Source organism: Rutidosis leptorrhynchoides, chromosome 3, assembly GCF_046630445.1.
Source record: "Rutidosis leptorrhynchoides isolate AG116_Rl617_1_P2 chromosome 3, CSIRO_AGI_Rlap_v1, whole genome shotgun sequence".
Taxonomy (NCBI): domain Eukaryota; kingdom Viridiplantae; phylum Streptophyta; class Magnoliopsida; order Asterales; family Asteraceae; genus Rutidosis; species Rutidosis leptorrhynchoides.
Window position 1 is genome coordinate 623977727 of NC_092335.1, and position 18672 is coordinate 623996398.

At 32.9% G+C, this 18672-nt stretch overlaps 4 protein-coding genes across 4 annotated transcripts; 2 read left to right on the forward strand and 2 right to left on the reverse strand.

Annotated features, from left to right (window-relative positions):
* Positions 1-1601: 1601 nt before the first annotated feature.
* Positions 1602-5983, reverse strand: LOC139902307 (uncharacterized protein At1g24485-like). The gene is made up of 9 exons (XM_071884947.1): positions 5905-5983; positions 4205-4727; positions 3162-3643; positions 2937-3069; positions 2789-2857; positions 2481-2552; positions 2318-2389; positions 1951-2207; positions 1602-1795 (listed from the first exon to the last, which is right to left on the reverse strand). The coding sequence occupies exons 1-9, from the start codon at positions 5975-5977 to the stop codon at positions 1602-1604; spliced, it is 1875 nt and encodes a 624-aa protein (XP_071741048.1). The 5' UTR covers positions 5978-5983.
* Positions 5984-10036: 4053 nt separating this feature from the next.
* LOC139898966 (NADH dehydrogenase [ubiquinone] 1 alpha subcomplex subunit 2-like) lies at positions 10037-11843 on the forward strand. Its single transcript, XM_071881767.1, has 3 exons — positions 10037-10233; positions 10347-10453; positions 11483-11843. The coding sequence occupies exons 1-3, from the start codon at positions 10145-10147 to the stop codon at positions 11578-11580; spliced, it is 294 nt and encodes a 97-aa protein (XP_071737868.1). The 5' UTR covers positions 10037-10144; the 3' UTR covers positions 11581-11843.
* Positions 11844-13462: 1619 nt separating this feature from the next.
* LOC139898967 (uncharacterized) lies at positions 13463-16902 on the forward strand. The gene is made up of 9 exons (XM_071881768.1): positions 13463-13599; positions 13713-13798; positions 14749-14796; positions 15217-15305; positions 15492-15545; positions 15904-15971; positions 16098-16144; positions 16233-16330; positions 16605-16902. Exons 1-9 carry the CDS (start codon positions 13541-13543, stop codon positions 16713-16715), a joined length of 660 nt encoding a protein of 219 aa, XP_071737869.1. The 5' UTR covers positions 13463-13540; the 3' UTR covers positions 16716-16902.
* Positions 16903-17561: 659 nt separating this feature from the next.
* On the reverse strand, positions 17562-18457 carry LOC139902308 (uncharacterized). The gene is made up of 2 exons (XM_071884948.1): positions 18448-18457; positions 17562-18394 (listed from the first exon to the last, which is right to left on the reverse strand). Exons 1-2 carry the CDS (start codon positions 18455-18457, stop codon positions 17562-17564), a joined length of 843 nt encoding a protein of 280 aa, XP_071741049.1.
* Between the last annotated feature and the right edge of the window lie 215 nt (positions 18458-18672).

An 18672-nucleotide genomic window follows, 5' to 3' on the forward strand; every position in this document is an offset into this window, starting at 1 on the left:
TAAATCAATTTAACTAGCTAAGAGTCTCACGAACAATTGGTATATAAAATAAGAAAAAATATCACCGTTGGTCCCCAAGCTTTGCACTAAAAATCAAGTTGGGACCGAAAGTTTAAATCAATCAAGTTTGGTCTCAAGTTTTACATTTTGATCCCGTTTGGTCCCGGGAGTTAACAACGTTAGTTTGACCTACTTAACCTTAGTCACATGAATAGCACACGATGGGCATTTTTGTCTTGTCAATTTATCCATTTTAAACCCTAACTTAGCCTCTTAAATAATACTAGGTCGGACCCTTTTAGTTCACCCCCAATCAAAACACGATGTTTTATAATAAACCCTAATTTCCAAAATACTTTCCTTCCCAATTGAAAATATCAGATTCCATGGAGTTTGAATTGTTTGCTGATATAAATTTTTGGTGACATCTGCATAAATGGTAAGTGCTAATGATGATGAAGAGGAGACTAGAATGTTGTGAACTCCTTAAATTCTTTCTAATGGTATTATTGTTACTAAATTAAAAGAAGGGGTCATTAAAAAGGGAGTGTTGGATATATTATTTGCACTTATATGGATATTTTTTTTTATTGATATCCCTCTTTGTGGTATACTATCACGTGATAAGAATCTGGAGTGCTCATGGTATATGTGAAGTCACTCGGTATTAGGCTGGTTTCTTCTTGTTGGGTTAATTAGTGTTCATAGTGTTACTTTTAGATTTTATGTGCACATTACGAACAATATTGGACCTATCAAAGTAGCAGGAAATAATAGATAAATGATAATCCTGCAGGTACATCAATGTGATTAAGTAGTTGATATGGCATCAGAAATCCCCTACGTTAGGTAAATATATGTATTTGCATTAGTTTAGCTTGTAAAATTGATATTACAATAATACATACAATCCTTAATTATAAGACCAGGTTTTCCTTTGATCAAGTGAAAACTGATATTACAATCTTTTCTTCTTGGCTTATGTTGTGTTATGATGCCATTGAATTATTGTTTAAAAATGTTGTAGAACGAATTTTATATTGATTTTTTTTGATTAAATTTTTTGATGATGAATATGGTTATAGAGTATGGAGTAAGTATTCATAAGGCATGAAATTACAAGGGATAAAAATTAGGCGTGGTAGGGTTCATTAAGTAGGTTTGTTAAGTATTAAAAGTAAACAGACGAAAAAGCCCATCAGATGGTTGTCATGTATTTCACTAAACTAGATAGTATTAACGTTCGTTAACTCTTGGGACCATACGTGTACATTGTTAAAAATTGAGGACCAACCATGATCGATTTAAACTTTTGGTCCTATCTTGATTTTTTGTACAAACTTTGTGGACCAACCATGAAATTTTTTCATAAAATAACGGTTATAGACTTTTCGGATGAAAGAAAGTTTGATCAATGATCACAACAGCGAGTTCAAGAAAATACTTTTAAATTTGAATAACATTAATGTAAAAATTGACGATGAAGATCAATCTTCAATCGTTATTTTTCTTACATATTTAGCCTCTTGAAATACAAACAATATGAACATTTGTTTTCCTACGTGTTACAAAAATAAAAAATTTCTTGTGATAACAATCTATCAGGGATTTTGTACTCCTGTTTGTCCATATAAATCGCTAGCAAGACCCGAACTGTTTAGTAACGGTGAAGGTGATCCGTATGTTTGTTGCGTTATGTTGTTCGTAACCTCATTTATAATTTCTTCACCGAATTTTTGTAACCCATCAACATTCCCATTTGAACCTTGGCCGGAATGTCCATTTGCTCCGCCAACTGTATATCGTTTTTTTTTTATTATTATTATATACAATGATTAGCAATACAGAGAATTTATTTTATTATTTTTTATAAGATATCACAAAATTTTCTAATGTGACGTTAAATTTTAAGTGTTTTAAACATCTTACAAGCTACAATTAAAATCTAACCTGTAACATTTGGTAAATTGATGTTTGACGATTTTCCTTTCTTACGTAAAACGATAAATATAGCCGCGACAATCCATGTAAGAATAAATATTGGAATTGTGGTTCCTAGTACCACTGGTAACTTGCTTTTCTTTTTGTTTTTAGTAAGGGTGGTGCTATCTGGGGATGAGCTGATCGTCCCCTGAGATGAATTGGTGGTCCCCGGAGAACTAGAGCAGGACTTACCGGATGTACACAAACCCGGATTTCCTGTAGCACTAGAAACATAGAAGAAAGAAATTACAAATAATTTTAAATGTTTATTTTTTTTTTTTTTTTAACTTTTATAGATATATATTTTTTGAGTATTAAAAATAAACCTACTTACGTTAATTTCAGTTTGTTGTTCTTTGATAATGAACTGGGTATGGCTCCAGTAAATTGGTTATCTGCTAAATTGCTACAAAATAAAATAAGATTCAACATTTAAATTAGTAGACATTTACATCTAATTATTTATATAACTAAACAATTAATTACCATAAACTTACAGTAACTGGAGATTAGGCAAAGTGCCAAGAGAACTAGGAATTGTTCCAATCAAGGTGTTATTGTGCAAATCACTGTAATTAATTAAACGATTGAAGTGTAATTAGAACAAAATTAAGCTAATTTATCAATGATTTATTGTTTTATTAGATCACTTTCTGTTGAATATTTTTAGAAATGATCAACTTTAAATCAAGTAATTTTAAAGACAGCTCATATGTTTTGGCAATGAATTTAGAAACTCGTAGTATTAATTATTAGAGTATAATAAAATGTCATATAACATAATCTTATATGATTAGAAACTCACATTGTATTAAGAGCATCCATAGAGCTAATATCTGGAAATATACCAGAAAGACCAAAGCTATCAAGATACCTACAAATACAAATTTCCATATTATGAGAAGCCATTTTTAGAAATAAATAATTATCCATGAAGAGTTTAGATCGTTTACAACGCAGTTACACGAGGCGTAGCATCGTTGCTGCAGTTGAGCCAGTCCCACGTGTACGTTGCGGGGAGACATGGGTCGCCTTTCCAATCTCCTAACACGTCGAATGTGCTTTGTAACAAACTTAAAGCTGCAACTATACGTTTATCATTTGAAAAAAGTTAATAAAAAATAACTTACAACAGCAACAATACTCAATTCAACGAATGTGAAGTCCAAAAAACGTACCGTCATTGCTATCAGTACCATCAGTCAAAACGTCACTAATGTAGAACCCCTCGATAGCGTTAATAAGAGGAGGATAATCAGATGCACTAGTTGCAACTAAAGAAATATTTGTAGCTGAATTTACAGTGATATTATAAACCGAGGTTACATTTATGGTGTCATAAGGCGGTGAAATCGAGCCTGGCAAACGAGTATTGCCAGAGCTCGATGTCTCGTAAACATCAAATGATCTTGTTTCAGTAGAATCGAGGGCTTTAACCTCGGAAAAGTACATATTCAAGTAAAATGGAAGACTCTTTGGAGTAGTTGATGCAACGAATAAGCTGTCGGTTGTGCTTGCAACTGTGATTGCGTTTTGGAAAATTCCCGATGGAGGGTTATTAGGTCCAGTCGAATCGATGAAAATTGCATCACTTGTGACATTTTCAGTTCCATCAGGCGTCGTGCCCATCCATATCCGATCATAAGGATCACTCGGGAACCTAAGAACGATAATAACCATCCTTGTTAGAAACCGAACTAAAAGGTTAGGTTTTATACGATATATATTAGGATGCAGTGAATTCGCAAACAAGTAAATAAATAAGGTTTTCCTTGTTCGGTGGGGTACCTAAGATCGAGAATAACCATCTTTTTTGGAAATTAAAAGTTAAATAAATGTGCAAATAACCAAGGTTTCCGTATTCGGGCTAACCAGAGAACAAAAATATTTTTTTAATGAGATGTGATTCTATATACTCCCTAGGTCTCAATTCCATTGTCCGCAGACGAAAAACACACTCTTTAAGAAATATTATAATTACATTATACTTTTTATTTTTACCCATTACTTTTTACTCAACTTTTTGTCTTAAATTTATACTTTAAAGATAAAAAGAACTTCACCACATCCTTGTTTTCTATTTATGAAATTGAATTATTAATTTGAGACATTAAAAAAGGAGCATTGTACAATAGATTTGAGATTGATATACGATTAAAAGTGTCTAAACGTTAGATCACATAAATGTTCTAAAGAAGTGAAAATGATTTGAATAGCATACCTTAATGTTTCACTTGCACCATAAGATAACCGACCGACTAAGAGCAAAGCGCGATTATCATCAAGTTCAGTATAAATTTCTGAATCGAGACCACTTACTTCAATAGTTGATATTATCGGGAACTGACCGGACTTTGTTTGAGCCAAGCACACGCTCACATCGTCTCCTTTTGTAACATAAGTGACTTCGTCCATTGTTAACCCGGTAGCTGAAGTCTGAACCGTTGTCCAAAAGTTCCCATCGAACTGAAGATCGAACGATGGTGGTTTTGACAATCCGTCGTAGTTTCCATAGTTGAAAATCGCGCGAACTAGTACTTTTGTACCTTGTGTGACAGGGATAGAATAACAATTCTTGTTTCTACTAGTGAAAACCCTTAAGGTGTCCATAATATCCGATATCGAGTTACTAGGTTGAACTACACGTGGAACACCGTTTGAGATGAAACTAGTATCGGGGGTCCAAACTACGCCTTTCGTATCTAATATGACGTCCGTTGCCCCACAATTTATGCTCGCAATTACTGAAACCATATTGATTGATGAACTATAAGCATGAAGTTGAATGTTCTTATTCTATGGATGTTAATTAACTATTTGAACAATTAATTATTTACTTCTGCTAGCTTGCTAATTGATTATTACTATGGAACATGCCTAACCTATATCTAACTAATCCAATTTTGCATTTCAATAACCGAAAGTACTAGTAAAATATCATGGTTTAAGTGAGCGAGTATCAGCTTGAGCTTCTCGGGTTGTTTAAAATCCAAAGAGCTCGAGTTTGAGCTCGACTCGTTTTGAGCCTAGTATAAAGCTCGAACTCTGATCAAATTATTCTTGTTTATATACATAATAATACAACTACAATAACAAAACTCAATCTCACGTGTGTGAGGTATGAGGGAGTTAAGATGTAGACATTTCTCCCCCCATCATAGAATAAAGAGAAGTCATTTCTCCACTCAGAGTGAAACAACACAAGAGTAGACAAAATCCTTCATCTCAATGTTCTATGGATAGAGAGATTGTTTCCAATTGAACCTTGGGCCAATAAGTAGGTTGAAAAAAAAAAAAGTGTGAGACACCGTGAAAAAGGTAGAATCAAATTTACATAATATAATCATAGTTATTATTATATCCTACTGTTTGGTTTAAGCTCACAAGCTTGTTTGGGTTCGATGTAAGAAGCTCGAACTCAAACTCGTTTATGAAATGAGCTCTAAAATATTTTCAAGCTCGAGCGTGAGTTTGTTTAAGCTCGGCTCAAATTGAAATTTTAATAAGTCGAGCCCGAATAGCTCATCACGAACAGCTTAGCTTATCTACACCCCTAGTAATCAATGTGGTGTGTAAATTGACGATTTTATGGGTCTTGAGCTTGAGTTCAAACCGTAGTTGATTTTATCGAGCTCAATCTAGTAAACGAGCAACTTAAAACTTGAAGATATAAGTGTTCATGAGTAGAGAAACTGAAATTACTAAACTAATACTGAGCTTGAACTTATTCCATATGAAAACTCAAATACGATCAAACTCGAATTGAGTTCGAACTCGGATGATATATACCAAACCATACATGCTACTAGAAATGGCTGGTCACTGAATCTAGTTATAATACCATAATAATTAGTGTATACATACTATTTATTAAACATTACTAGAATAAATATTTAACTATGTTTAATACAAATTACTTACTTTGGCCAGAAACGGAGAATGAAAATGTAGCTAAGAGAAGAACCAGTCGAAAGTTAAATAACTGTATGGCCATGGTGATAGTAACTAGTAAGAATTGAAGTTCATGATTAGAGTTGAAGTTGATGAAGTTTATATATAGTCGATATTTCATTCGTTGACTTTAAAATAGAAGACTTTTTAAGTGTTAGAGTTGTCAAATACAAATTATATATTGTCACTAGGCTAAAACCATGTGAATAGACAACTTATTTATTTAGCCCGATATACAAACAATGAATATTTCGTCCCTATTCTAAATATTAACACAAAAATCATTTAGTCATTCAAACATCACTAACAACATGTCATAGGTGTTCATTGAAAAGATAAAAAACAGTCACGAAATAATACATGTGAGTAAAACATTTGTAAACTCTAAGTAACTAACAAATAAAAAATTTACTCCGTACAAGTATAGATAGAGGGTCGTCTCATTAATTCTCAAAGAATTGTGCAGATATAATAAAAGCCCTTTAAACGTTAATTACTCTTTAGGTTAAAATGATTCGATCCGTACTAACACTAATTCGGTCCAACACTAATTTTTTGAATTAAATTAAATGTATTTAATTATAAAGTAATTACAAAATTTTAAGCCCTTAAAATTTTCAAGCCTTGTGCGACCACACACTTTGCATATGTCCTAAGACGCTCCTGATAGTTTACATAATTGCGTCAAGTATGATACGCTCCTGATAGTTTACGTAATTGCGTCAAGTATGATGTATATCGCAATAAAATTAGTACTGCTTACTGGTAAAATATTATCAAAAAGTTGATTTGTGTAGTAAAAAATACAGAATAAAAATAATTTTAGATAATGCTACATTATTAATTAAAATAAGCTCAAAGTGATGAAATAAACGTATATAAATTCATGATTGAAAATTTACCATAATAAGTGTAGATTTGTAAAGATGGACTTTTTAAAAGGTTGTTGTATTTAGTTTTTTATTTTATTCGAACAAGTTGAACTTGATGTGCGCCAACCTTAAATTAGTAGTTTTATTTGGTGTAATTGCGGTTAAATGACGTGGGATTATTCCGTATTTGACGATTTCTTTGTAGGCTTTAACTCGTCTACAATGTGATTGGTTCTGAGAGATACTCTATGATCTTATAGTCTTCAGTCAACGTTTACTTTTGTGGGTCAGAAATAAATACGGAAGTCGACGCCTTTACAATGCACGAAGACCGCATACAATATTCTCTAATGTGTTATGAATTTGTATCAATAAATTTTTTGTTTTTTAGCGATTACTAAATGAAGAATAAACGTAAAAAGTAAAATCAACATAAGCGAATAACATGGTTATATTCAATCATTGTAATTGATATAGTCAACAATTAACTAAAGATGTTTACTTATTATATTCAAATATAAGGTTAAAATAAGTTAAAGTTACATTATATAGAAGAATATACAAAAGTAAACAAATCAAATACAAATTCTCAGCACCGTCTCACTCTTTCAGACCATTTGTATCGGCATGAAGTAACGGAGTCACATGGCCGACTTGGAGCTCAAGAGACGCCGAAACCAGCGTAACAAGGCGTCACAAGGTGGCGTTTGGGCGGCTTCAGTCGGAAAGAAACGAAGCAAGTAACAGCCGTTTGTTACACATGGCGTATGGTGATTGGGCGTGCGTTTTTGACCGATTCTTTTAAGATGTCTGTTGTGGAGAGAAATTGAAGCTCATCTGGAGGTAGATCCAAGGCGAATTGAACATTGAGTATGGATTTATGAATAAATGTAAGTATATGTATGTATATGTATATGTATATGCGAGTGTATGTATGTATAGATTTGATTTGGGTGAAATGAGTAAACAAAGAGGTGGGTTTTCTGGTTATAAGAGAAATTATTTTTATTATATTTATACTCCATTTATTTTATTTATATTTTTGTATAACTCCATAAATTAAATGCTGTTTTATTAAAAAAAAATCCGCATATTATTTACATAAGTAAAAATAAAACAAATAAAAAAAGAAAAAGAAAAGGAAAATAAAAATAAAATGTCACCTCAGCATTCCACTAAAAGTAACACGTCATACTCATCCAAAGAGTGCAAAAAGGCAAGTGACACGAGAAAAAACGCCTTCTACCATTACAAATGGTCTCAAAGCTCAAAACCCTAAACATTTAAACTCTAAATCGTTTATGTTAAACACTATATTTAAATCCTAAATTTAAACCATAAACTCTTAAATCGAAACCCCAATTTATAAACCCTAAACAATGTTTTCATTAGTCGCTAGCCATTTTTTACTAGTTTTGGTTATCATACATCAGGTGTATGATAACCTGTGCGAAAAAGGAGTTTAATTTTTTTTTTTTTCGAACCTTAGCAATAAATAGTAATTTCAAAAATCAATAAATCTAAAATTCAAACTTTAATTTTAATGTTATAAAAAACAAATTTTCTTAACTCAAAAATTAATAAATTTTCTTATCTTCTTCCATATATATATATATATATATATATATATATATATATATATATATATATATATATATATATATATATATATTTCAAGAACCAAATGAGAATCTTTTTAGGTTGAAGAGCCCTGAGAACTAGTTGTTCTAACAAAAAAGGAGGGCGCACAAAATTGAAGTTGTTAGAACACTTTTGTTAGATGCATAGAAACCAGTTTGTTTTACATTCATGTAGAACATGATGTTCTATATAATGTTCTACATTCAATTTCTACGTTTTAGGGTTTAGATTTATGATTTAGAGTTTAGAGTTTAGATTTTTAGGATTTATGATTTAAAATTTAGGGTTTAGATTTAACGTTTAGCGTGAACGGTTTAGAATTTAGGGTTTGGGGTTTACGATTTTGGGTTTATGGATCTAAACTCAGAAACTAAACGCTAAACTCTATACTCTAAATCAGGCTAAATTAAAAAAAAAAAAAAAAAAAAAAAAAAAAAAAAAAAAAAAAAAACTTATTTCAAGTAGTTCTAACAAAAACAAAGTAGTTCAAACAAAATTGGAAGAATTCGAACATGTTCTAAAGCCTAAAATGTGAGAGTTCTCAAAGTTCTCTAATTAAAAAGGTTCTCATTGGATCCTCCCTAAAATGTATGCCCCCCTTAATTCATCTAGTTTGTTTGTGTCTGTTTTCAATCGACTATATATCTTGTGGTCTATATTTCGATCTTTATGTGGTAGTTTCCTTTTACCCATCACGTTCCTCTCCGGGTTCCATTCTCGCATCTCCCTGATACTCCACCCGGTTCAGATGAGTCGTTGGTACTCTTCTTAGTTCCTTCAACATGTGACTTTGTTTTTCTCGTTTCTCTTGGTGCTTGGATTAGCTACATTTTTATAGATTTCATTCAACTTGAGACCCATTCTGTCCTCGAGGTTCCTACCTCTTGAGGTCTCGGGTTGATCCAACTGTCTTTTAGACAAATTCTTAATTGTTTAGTTATTAAATTTTCCGTTTTCGATCGTCTTTAGTGCTTTCCAGACCGGGTGTTTCACCATTTGTTTTGGACGTTGGTGTTCGTTGAATTTGATAATTAGATGGTTGGGATTCGTGTGATTTAAGGACTTTTTTTTGTTTCGTCAGATTGTCACAGGTTCACACCATCAAATGAATGTGGCGATTTACGTTATGACTTATGATGATTCTCTCGGTTTGAATAAAGCGAATGACGTGGTTTTGTTGTTTTTAAATGTTTACATAATGATTGTTAAGGGTTGGTTAGATGCTATTTAGGTTTTAGTTTATTGAATGATTTATAGAAATTACTAATGACAACTTTGAGGTTTGTCATTAAGAGTAAATATGTGCACTAAATATAAATACTAACTTAAGATTAGTTATTTATACAAGAGTGAATGGTTATTAAAATGTATAAATAAAAATTACGTTTCAATGGATGGTTATTAAAATGTACAGATAAAAATTATATGTTTAATTTTTTAGTGACAAATTTTGAAGTTGTTACTAGAAAATGTTTTATATTATTATTTAAATAAATCGTAAGATGTTGCTAATTTAACACATATATAAATTTTAGAGATATATTTTAATTTAATTTTAAATTTAAATTCTGTTTTTTGCAAAGAAAAAAGAAAATGGATGACAAGTTCCAAGGGGACACACTTCTACAGTTCTACTACATCGTCTCATTCACCATTTAACAACTCATCGCACAAAAGTTTTCACCGGAGATCTGAAAATGGCGGCATGGATGGGGCACTTATCCAAAAGTATTAAAGAAGTTCGTCTTCTATTCTGTCAGACTTCACCTGCTAGTTCTTCCACAAGGTGAATTCTCCGTGTCATTCTTCAATCTATTATGTTTTTTAGGGTTTCCACTTTGTGCCCTAACCACATCTATTTTCCCCAAATCAATTTCTATCATCATTCACTAATTGCAGATCATTTATTGAAAAGAATTACAAGGACCTGAAGAAAGCAAACCCTAAGTTGCCGATTCTGATCCGAGAGTGCAGCGGTACCGAACCTCAGCTCTGGGCGAGATACGGTGCGATTTTAAAATAAGTGAATATATGTTTTGTTTAATTTAATTGTTGACGCTATATTATATATGCTTGTTTTGTCAATTTATGGATCTGTACATTTAAGTGTTTCTGTATGAATTTGGTTTTCAATACAGTATAATTTTTGAGTGAACATTTGATATGCAGGGACAATGTAGTTATTGAGGGTTAAGTGAATGTTAAACAATCTTATATATCTTTTAGGACCTTTAGGTAACTAGTATATGAATTTGAACACATTGATATCTGAAATCATTATGTTGCATAAGGCTTTACATGGTTTTGTAACACCTGCAAGGAACTTTCGTTTTAAATGAGTTAAGTTTGTTATGGAAACAGGTCGGTAGCTCATCTGAGATAGTAATAAATATGAAAAAATACGTTTAAGTAGAAAAACTAAGAAAAAAGGAAGTGTTAGGGGTGTAAACGAGCCGAGTCGAGCTTCGCTCGTTTAAAATTCACTGAGCTTGAACTCGAGCTCGGCCTTAGCTAGTATATAAAGCTTGAGCTTGTCTCGTTTGGTACTATGATGGAGTTGCATTTATTTAATACTAGAGTTAATTACTGTTCTGAATATTTTACTTTAACACTTTACCTTTAAAACGACTATTATTTGAAAATATTTCATAAACATCCTTGTACTTGCAAAACATAAATATTTCCTCCCAATCTTCACCAAGTACCATCTGCTCTTATATGGATTTATCAAGTAGATCGGTTGCAGATAGTTTTATCTTAAGTACATAGTTTTATAGGAATTATTACTCAAACTAACATTAATGTTTTGACATAAACTCTCAAAGTATAGTAGTAGCACAATTACTTCGCTTGCTATATACATCTGTCCATTTTAATGAAACTTGCATCATTTTCCTTTCCGAGTATTATTTATCAATCTACTAACAAACATTTGTTTTTAATGTGTTAAGTCATCTTTAAATGCTGTTTATGGTTTATATATGTTTATTATCAGTTTATCTATATATCTAACATAACTGTTGGTTTGTGTACAGACATGGGCGTTGAAAGAGGCATTCGTTTGGAAGGGATGTCCGAAACCCAGATATCTAAAGCGCTGGAGGACCTTGCTAAGGCTGGGTCGACCCGTTAATCCTAAACAGTATGTCACAGTTCTTATGCTTGTTTTTCAAAATGAATAATCCCAATGCTAATGGTTGGTGACTTGGATTTTTTAAAAATGTTTGAAGTTGAATGTCATGACATATGCACCATCTTATGCTCGTCAGTTCTGGCGAATTGTCTAATTATCCACTGTGTGTGTTTGGGGCACTTTGCGTTACCATTCTGTTTGTAAACTAGACAGTTTTGTAATACTCTCCGATTAATGGCGATTACTCCCCGATTACTCTTTTATAGGAACCGGCCGATTCGATTCCCCAAAATCTGAGTAATTAATTGGTAGTCTGTGTGTGTTTGGGGCACTTTACGTCCAGTGTTGGCATTTTGTATGTAAACTAGACATTGTTGTAAAACTCTCCGATTAATGTCGATTACTCCCCAATTACTCCTTTTTAGGAACCGAGTCACCGACCGATCCGATTTTCCGAAATCTGAATAATTAATTGGTCTACATTGGTCATTGTGTCAAAATCGGATTTAGTTTGTCAAAGTCGGATATAGTCCGTCAAAATCAAATTTTATCACTAAAAAACAGCGAAATTCTTTGATAGGATGATGAAAATCGCATGTCCCAAAAGCATATTTGGGTGGTACATCTTTGGATCCTGTATTGCTTACCTATACTGAGAAAAGTTTAACATACACACATTCTTTTATACAACTCTAATCGAAAAGGGCTTATGAAACTAATGCAAACTATACCTATAAAATATCACAGCAATGCAAACAAAGAGATGAAGTAATAAAACTTTATTATTATATTCCGATTATCAAATGTATACTGATGGCCTTGGTTGATATCATCGTAGTGAAAAGAGGTAAAAACAAATCAAATAGATTTCTCAGATTGTGTTTGTTTTGAAGCACAACTTTATGGCACTATAATTAGCAGTATTACTGAAGCTAAGAATGTGAATGATCATGAAGTAGGTAAAACAAGTTTGTGCAAAGTATGGGAAACAGGGTCCGCATTATGAATGATGAAAAGGAAAACCAGGAAAACCATCACTGAACAGCGAAAACCCAATAAACCTCCCACTATAAAACCCATCAAACGCCTTCACGCAAACTACTGCCAAATACCCAGTTCCAAAGACAATTGAAACGATTGAACTCCAAAATTTAAAAAGCCAAACAAATTTGAAATTGGAAACACAAGTCAACCCTTTCCGAAACCTCAAAAGGTTCCTCATGGACAAAACATGCCAGAGAACAATGCCATACCGAAAATGGTGACAACGACGCATCCGAACGTGGCAGTGCTACAACAAAATGACGAAAAAATAACCGGAGAAGGATAACGTGTAAAAGAAAGTCTCCAACGCCAATTAGAGACATACAAATTAAGAGGCAATCGTTAATTTATGGAGTAGTGTTTTTTGTGATTGTTAAGTTGAACTGTGTGAAGACATAGTTGCATATTAGTTATGGAGAATGATATATCCATAATATTTGATAAATTCATCGTAATGTACAATTATTTATGTAAGTACTAAGTAGTACAAAAAGTTATTTTACAATTGAGGTTAAATACAATTGGCCATTACTTGTTGATAATTTGGTAAATATTGGGAATGTTTACCTTATATTTTGTTTAACATTTTTTATTTTGAGAAATAAAAATTATGACCCGTGCTTCATGTCGATTTGAGAACCGATAAAAAGTTAAGGAAACGGCTTCCCGTTGTGTCGTAAAAGGTACGTAAAATTTACCGACTGAATTGAGACATGGAACAAACACCACCACATAATAATCACATGGCTGACCACTACTTTATTTTATTTTATGGAGTGATTTTTCATCTTTATTCATCTAACTAATTACTCCGTATTTATTTATATTTATATATATTTATTATTTATTAGTCTTCTTCATTTCTATCACGGTCTCTGCTGGCGGGTGAGGTTGCAACGACGTCGTAAAGCTTCAAATGATGAATCCTACAAATATATATCTCTTCTTTTACAACTCTATTCAAGCTTTCGGATGGTATTTCACAAACATATTCATTCATATTCATAATTAACATTAATAATAGTAATAACTACAGTAATATTTATCATTCTCTTTCTTTTACAATCATATTGTTTGAACAATTACAGGGCAATTGCTTTGTTTAGAATTTCAGTTGACTTTTTGTCTACAAAATCAGTCAACGGCGCTTACACTTCCGCCGGAGAACTGATTTGTAAGTCGCTATTTGTCTCTCTCTCACACACACACACACACACACACATTAACTCCACCTCAAAACTACCAACTAGAGCCTGCTTATCTAGAGTTGCAACGCTAGTGATGCATCTTATTTTGACACCTGAGCAGTAAATATAGAGGGTTTTTCTTTTCCCCTGCTTTCAAAACTATCTTTCCATGACATTAGTGCATCTACTTTGATAGAGAGATACGTTTTGTCTATTTAGAATCAAAATTTGAATTAATGTTAAGGACTACAACCAATTCACCTTAGCTTTTGTAAATATGTGTTTAATAATTTACTCCACCACTATTAGCAAATCGACGAAACCATGGTTGCAAACGACGTCCGTTGCAGGGGTTTTGGTGACTAGCGCGTCCCGACTCAGTCTCGGCATCTAATAAGTAAGTCAATGGTAAAAGTCGGGTCAAAGGCGGGAAAGGCCGGGTAAACACCGGTCAAACGTCAAAATTCGGTTATAGTCGGTCAAAATCCGGTCAAATTAATCAAACTTGACGTATTTTAGTGTTACCTTTTTGTATTATATTAGCGGTAATAGCGATTATAGGTACAAACTCGTCAAAGAAAGTTTTTTAGCTTTAAAGTGTATATATTATTCATATATTTAAAAGTCAACGTTAGTCAATGTCCATCTCGACCCTTTAAGGTCTCGACCGTCTCGCGCCGTTTTCAACCTTGGACGAACCCTGTCAAAAGTGACTAAATTGTACGCTAATACGTGGTAACATTTGTCAAATGAAATTTTCGCTGTATATGGTGTCAGGTGTGTAGTTGTTTACTACCTTGTTTTATAGATGCTGCATATGATGTGATACAATTTATATCATTTATTTTTTTTGAGAATTTGGATTTCACATATTAACATCTAATGGTCACATACCTAACATGATTATGTTGTGTGATGTTTTCATCTTATGATACAGGCTTGTTACAAACTCTTGGATTCATTGAAGTCATACATGGAGCATTAGGTGAGTACCAAGAAACCGAATAGGTCCTCGAACCTTGATATACATCTGGTAAATTGTTAATAAGTCTTAGAGGAGTCTACGTGACATGTGCGAAATGTGCAGCCGAACAGGTCCAAACATTTTGAAATGGCCCAAAGTTTTGTAAAACATATATAATAATCTGTTATATTATATATGTTTACACAAATTAAATCATGAAAACTCTTCTATCAAACAATTTAATCGCACAAGATTTTTTTTATTATTCTATTGACAACATTTTAATATATTATTATCTTTTATGTGTTTTAAAAGATTTAACATTTATAAGGGTCCATTTTATATGTCTCGCACCAGCACTATCTAATTAATGAGACGAATTTGATAATTAAGTCTTCATCTAAATTTTTTGTTTCCTATATTTTCCTTGTTATATTTGAGGTATCGTTCCTAGTGGATTTCTGTTTCCTCTCATGCAATGGGGAGGCAGGGCACATTTCCTGCTTGCGATTGTACGCCAAATTCATGAGGTATGTTTTGTCTTAATCTATGCATCTTGTATTGGTTTAAAGCAGATTGTTAATACTGAATTCGAACAACATAATCTATTAGAACGATAAATCAAGTAGATACGAATCTGATGAATTTTGAACATTATAACAGTTGTTTCCTCCTTATGTGTGTCACACATTTTATTATCTGTTTCATTTTTGTAGGTTCAAGAATCACAAGCCGTTTTCATTACATTTGTTGCTTGGTGTTGCATTGAGGTACATTCTATGTTCTCCATAATCATATGTTCGTGCTTTTATTTAATTATATTTAGTAAACTGAACCATCCCAATATAACCCAGTAGTTAGGGTCTTGATATCTTCACAAGAGGTCTCAGGCTCAAACCTCACTAGTAACTTGTATTCGGTGGGCCCAGGAAATGGTCGGAAACGGTCACTGATAAACTGGTTAGGCAACGTACATCTGAGTATAAATAATCGATTTCCCAAGTAGCCTGAATAGGGAAAACCTTATCCGTTTTCCCGTAAGTAAACTAGTTGAAACACACCAAAAATAATTATTTTATATTAGATGACATTTGCTGAAATAAAAGTTGACCAATTCTATAATAACAGATAATTAGGTATCCGTTCTACGCTTTGAGTTGCTTGGGTAACTGCCCCTCATTCCTTACCTACCTCAGGTTCGATAATCTTATCTGACATCAACCTATACATTTGTTCAAGTATGTACATAAAATCGCAATGGAAATGGTAGTTTAATAATCTTCATCTGATACTATGTAATGTGATTCTTACCATTGCACTAGGTACACGGCGTTCATAATCATATACCCGATTGGGGTTCTGGGTGAAAGTAAGTATTTTTCGCCTTAACTTTTGTGACAATTTTTTTAATGCTGCGTGTCATATATTAATCGTCTTCTAATTTGGTACTTTAATAGTGTGGATCATGTACCAATCACTCCCACTCATCATGGAAAAGAATCTGTATGCAGATTACTTTGCTGCCATACCTTTCAGCTACTATACATCTGTCAAGGTACATATCTTACCTTAGCTTGTTTTAATTGAGAGATTTATGTCATGTGCCACGTCACCCTTTTTATAAATTTTCTAACTGATTACCTGACACCAGTTAGACTAGTAGCTGGTTACCCCAAATGAGTTGTTTTTTTTTTTTTTTTTTTTTTTTAAGGTGATTAAACATTTGTGATGGTAAACCGTATACATGACATTTTATGGTATTTGCCTATTTGGCCAATTGCTTGTATAGCTTATGATTTTCTTATCTTCAAATTTTTTATTTTTACCAGGCGGTCCTTATCTGCTACCCATTTCTATGGTTTCAACTGTATATGTATTTGTTCAAGCAGAGGCGTTCAAAACTACGTCCGCGCAGTGAAAAGGACAAAAAGAAAAACTGAAGATTCATTTCATTTCATATCATTTCATTCTCATTTAAAAAATTGAGTTGGGAATCTGGATATTTAGACCATCATCTCCTATCAGATGATTACATATTCGAGTGATTGGAAATACTCTATTAACTATATCCTTAAATTAGATTTGGAACAGTTATCAAACAACTCAATTCTTTTATTTATTTATATAAAAGGTTATACGATAATATATATACATCATTAGAAGTAAAGTGTTCATTCAGTGAACATTTCAACAAGTTATTGTCATTTAAAACCTAGTTTAGTCAGGATCTTTGAATCATTCAGATTTCGAACCATTAGACGCTTAATCATTCTTTTTAATCAAAAGCAGCAACCTCATTGTCACATCAAATTAGGAATGCTATATATATGTAGTTAATAATAAAATTTATTCCGTTGATACATATTATACGAGACAGTTATAACTAACATTATATGATAACATTTTCCATAGTGTTGTACATACATATACTATACTAATAAACTTGATATGACATGTCTATCTAAGTGATAGCTTGAAGTATTTTATAAGGGGGTCGAATATTACATGTTTATCAATATACCAAATGATTTAGCGTACAATATAAATATTTAATACGTTGGTGATATCTCAGATAAGATAGGTATAAAATAGAAAATTGTAGCCCTTTGAATTTTTAAGTGTGTTGAGTTTTTTTTTTTTTTTTTTTTAAAGCAAGAAGGCCTTATATTAAAAACCACGAGAGTTACAAAGTTGACAACGCAACCCAATACACGAAATACACGAATAATACAAACAAATTAAAATTACAACATAATAAACCGACTAGAAAATTGCAAAGGTTGCAATTAACAAGTTGAAGAAGGACACGAAAACCAATGAAGCCAATCTATCTTGTTTCTCTTGTTACGCCGCGAAATCCACTCGAAGGAAAGGGATTGGATCTCGTTTAATAAGGATGAAGTAGTCTCAATCTTGTTCTTGAACACTTTTGCATTTCTACTTTTCCATAGTATATAACAAACTATCCAACAAACCGCTTGCCAAAATGCCTTTTTGTTATCGTAAGCAAGATTACCGAATGTACCACAAAAAATATCACTAAAACCGAAGATTGATGAGTTATACCCCCACCACCGAAGCACTTTCGACCAAATATCTTTTGCGACTTGACATGAGAATAAGATGTGTTCCACCGTCTCGATATCGTTATCACAAATTGGACACCGGGCGCTATTTAAATCTATTCCCCGTTTATCTAATTCAACTCTCACCGGTATACGACCCAGTCTCGCACGCCAAATAAACACCTCCACTTTCTTCGGCACCAAACTGTTACGTAGGGATTCCAACGGATTCGGCGACCTAACTAAAGTTGCATTATCAATTAAAGTTGAACACCGCTTAACTGTGAAAACTCCTTTCGCATCCAACACCCATTTCCACTCGTCCCTTTGATCAACAGAAAGAATAACGGGCCTAACCAGCCCAACAAGTTCTTCCAGTTCAGCTCCTGTACGGCCCAAAGGATTATACGCCCAAGACCCGAGCCCATTTCCAGCGAATTCAGCCACTTTGTCTCTGATGTTGATATTTTTGTTATTCTCGAGCCGGTACAACCTTTTGAATCTGTTTTTGAAACATAAATTCCCCACCCAAATGTCGTCCCAAAAAGAAGTGTCTTCGCCATTCCCAATTGATCGAGTAAAGGAGTTAGAGAATGGAACCCCTAACCTGTCCACATATTTTGCCCTTAAGTTTGTATTGCGTTATTATATGCTTTTATTTTTATTTAATATTTATTATTATATAATGATGTGGTTAGGACCAGTTTGTGACAAGGGTCACAGAACAGGTTTGTTTATTTAATTTGGACTCCGTTTGGGTTGCCAAATGACGTACGAAAGATATCAGATAACTGATAAATACCCGTGTGTTGCACAGTGTGGGAAATTAACC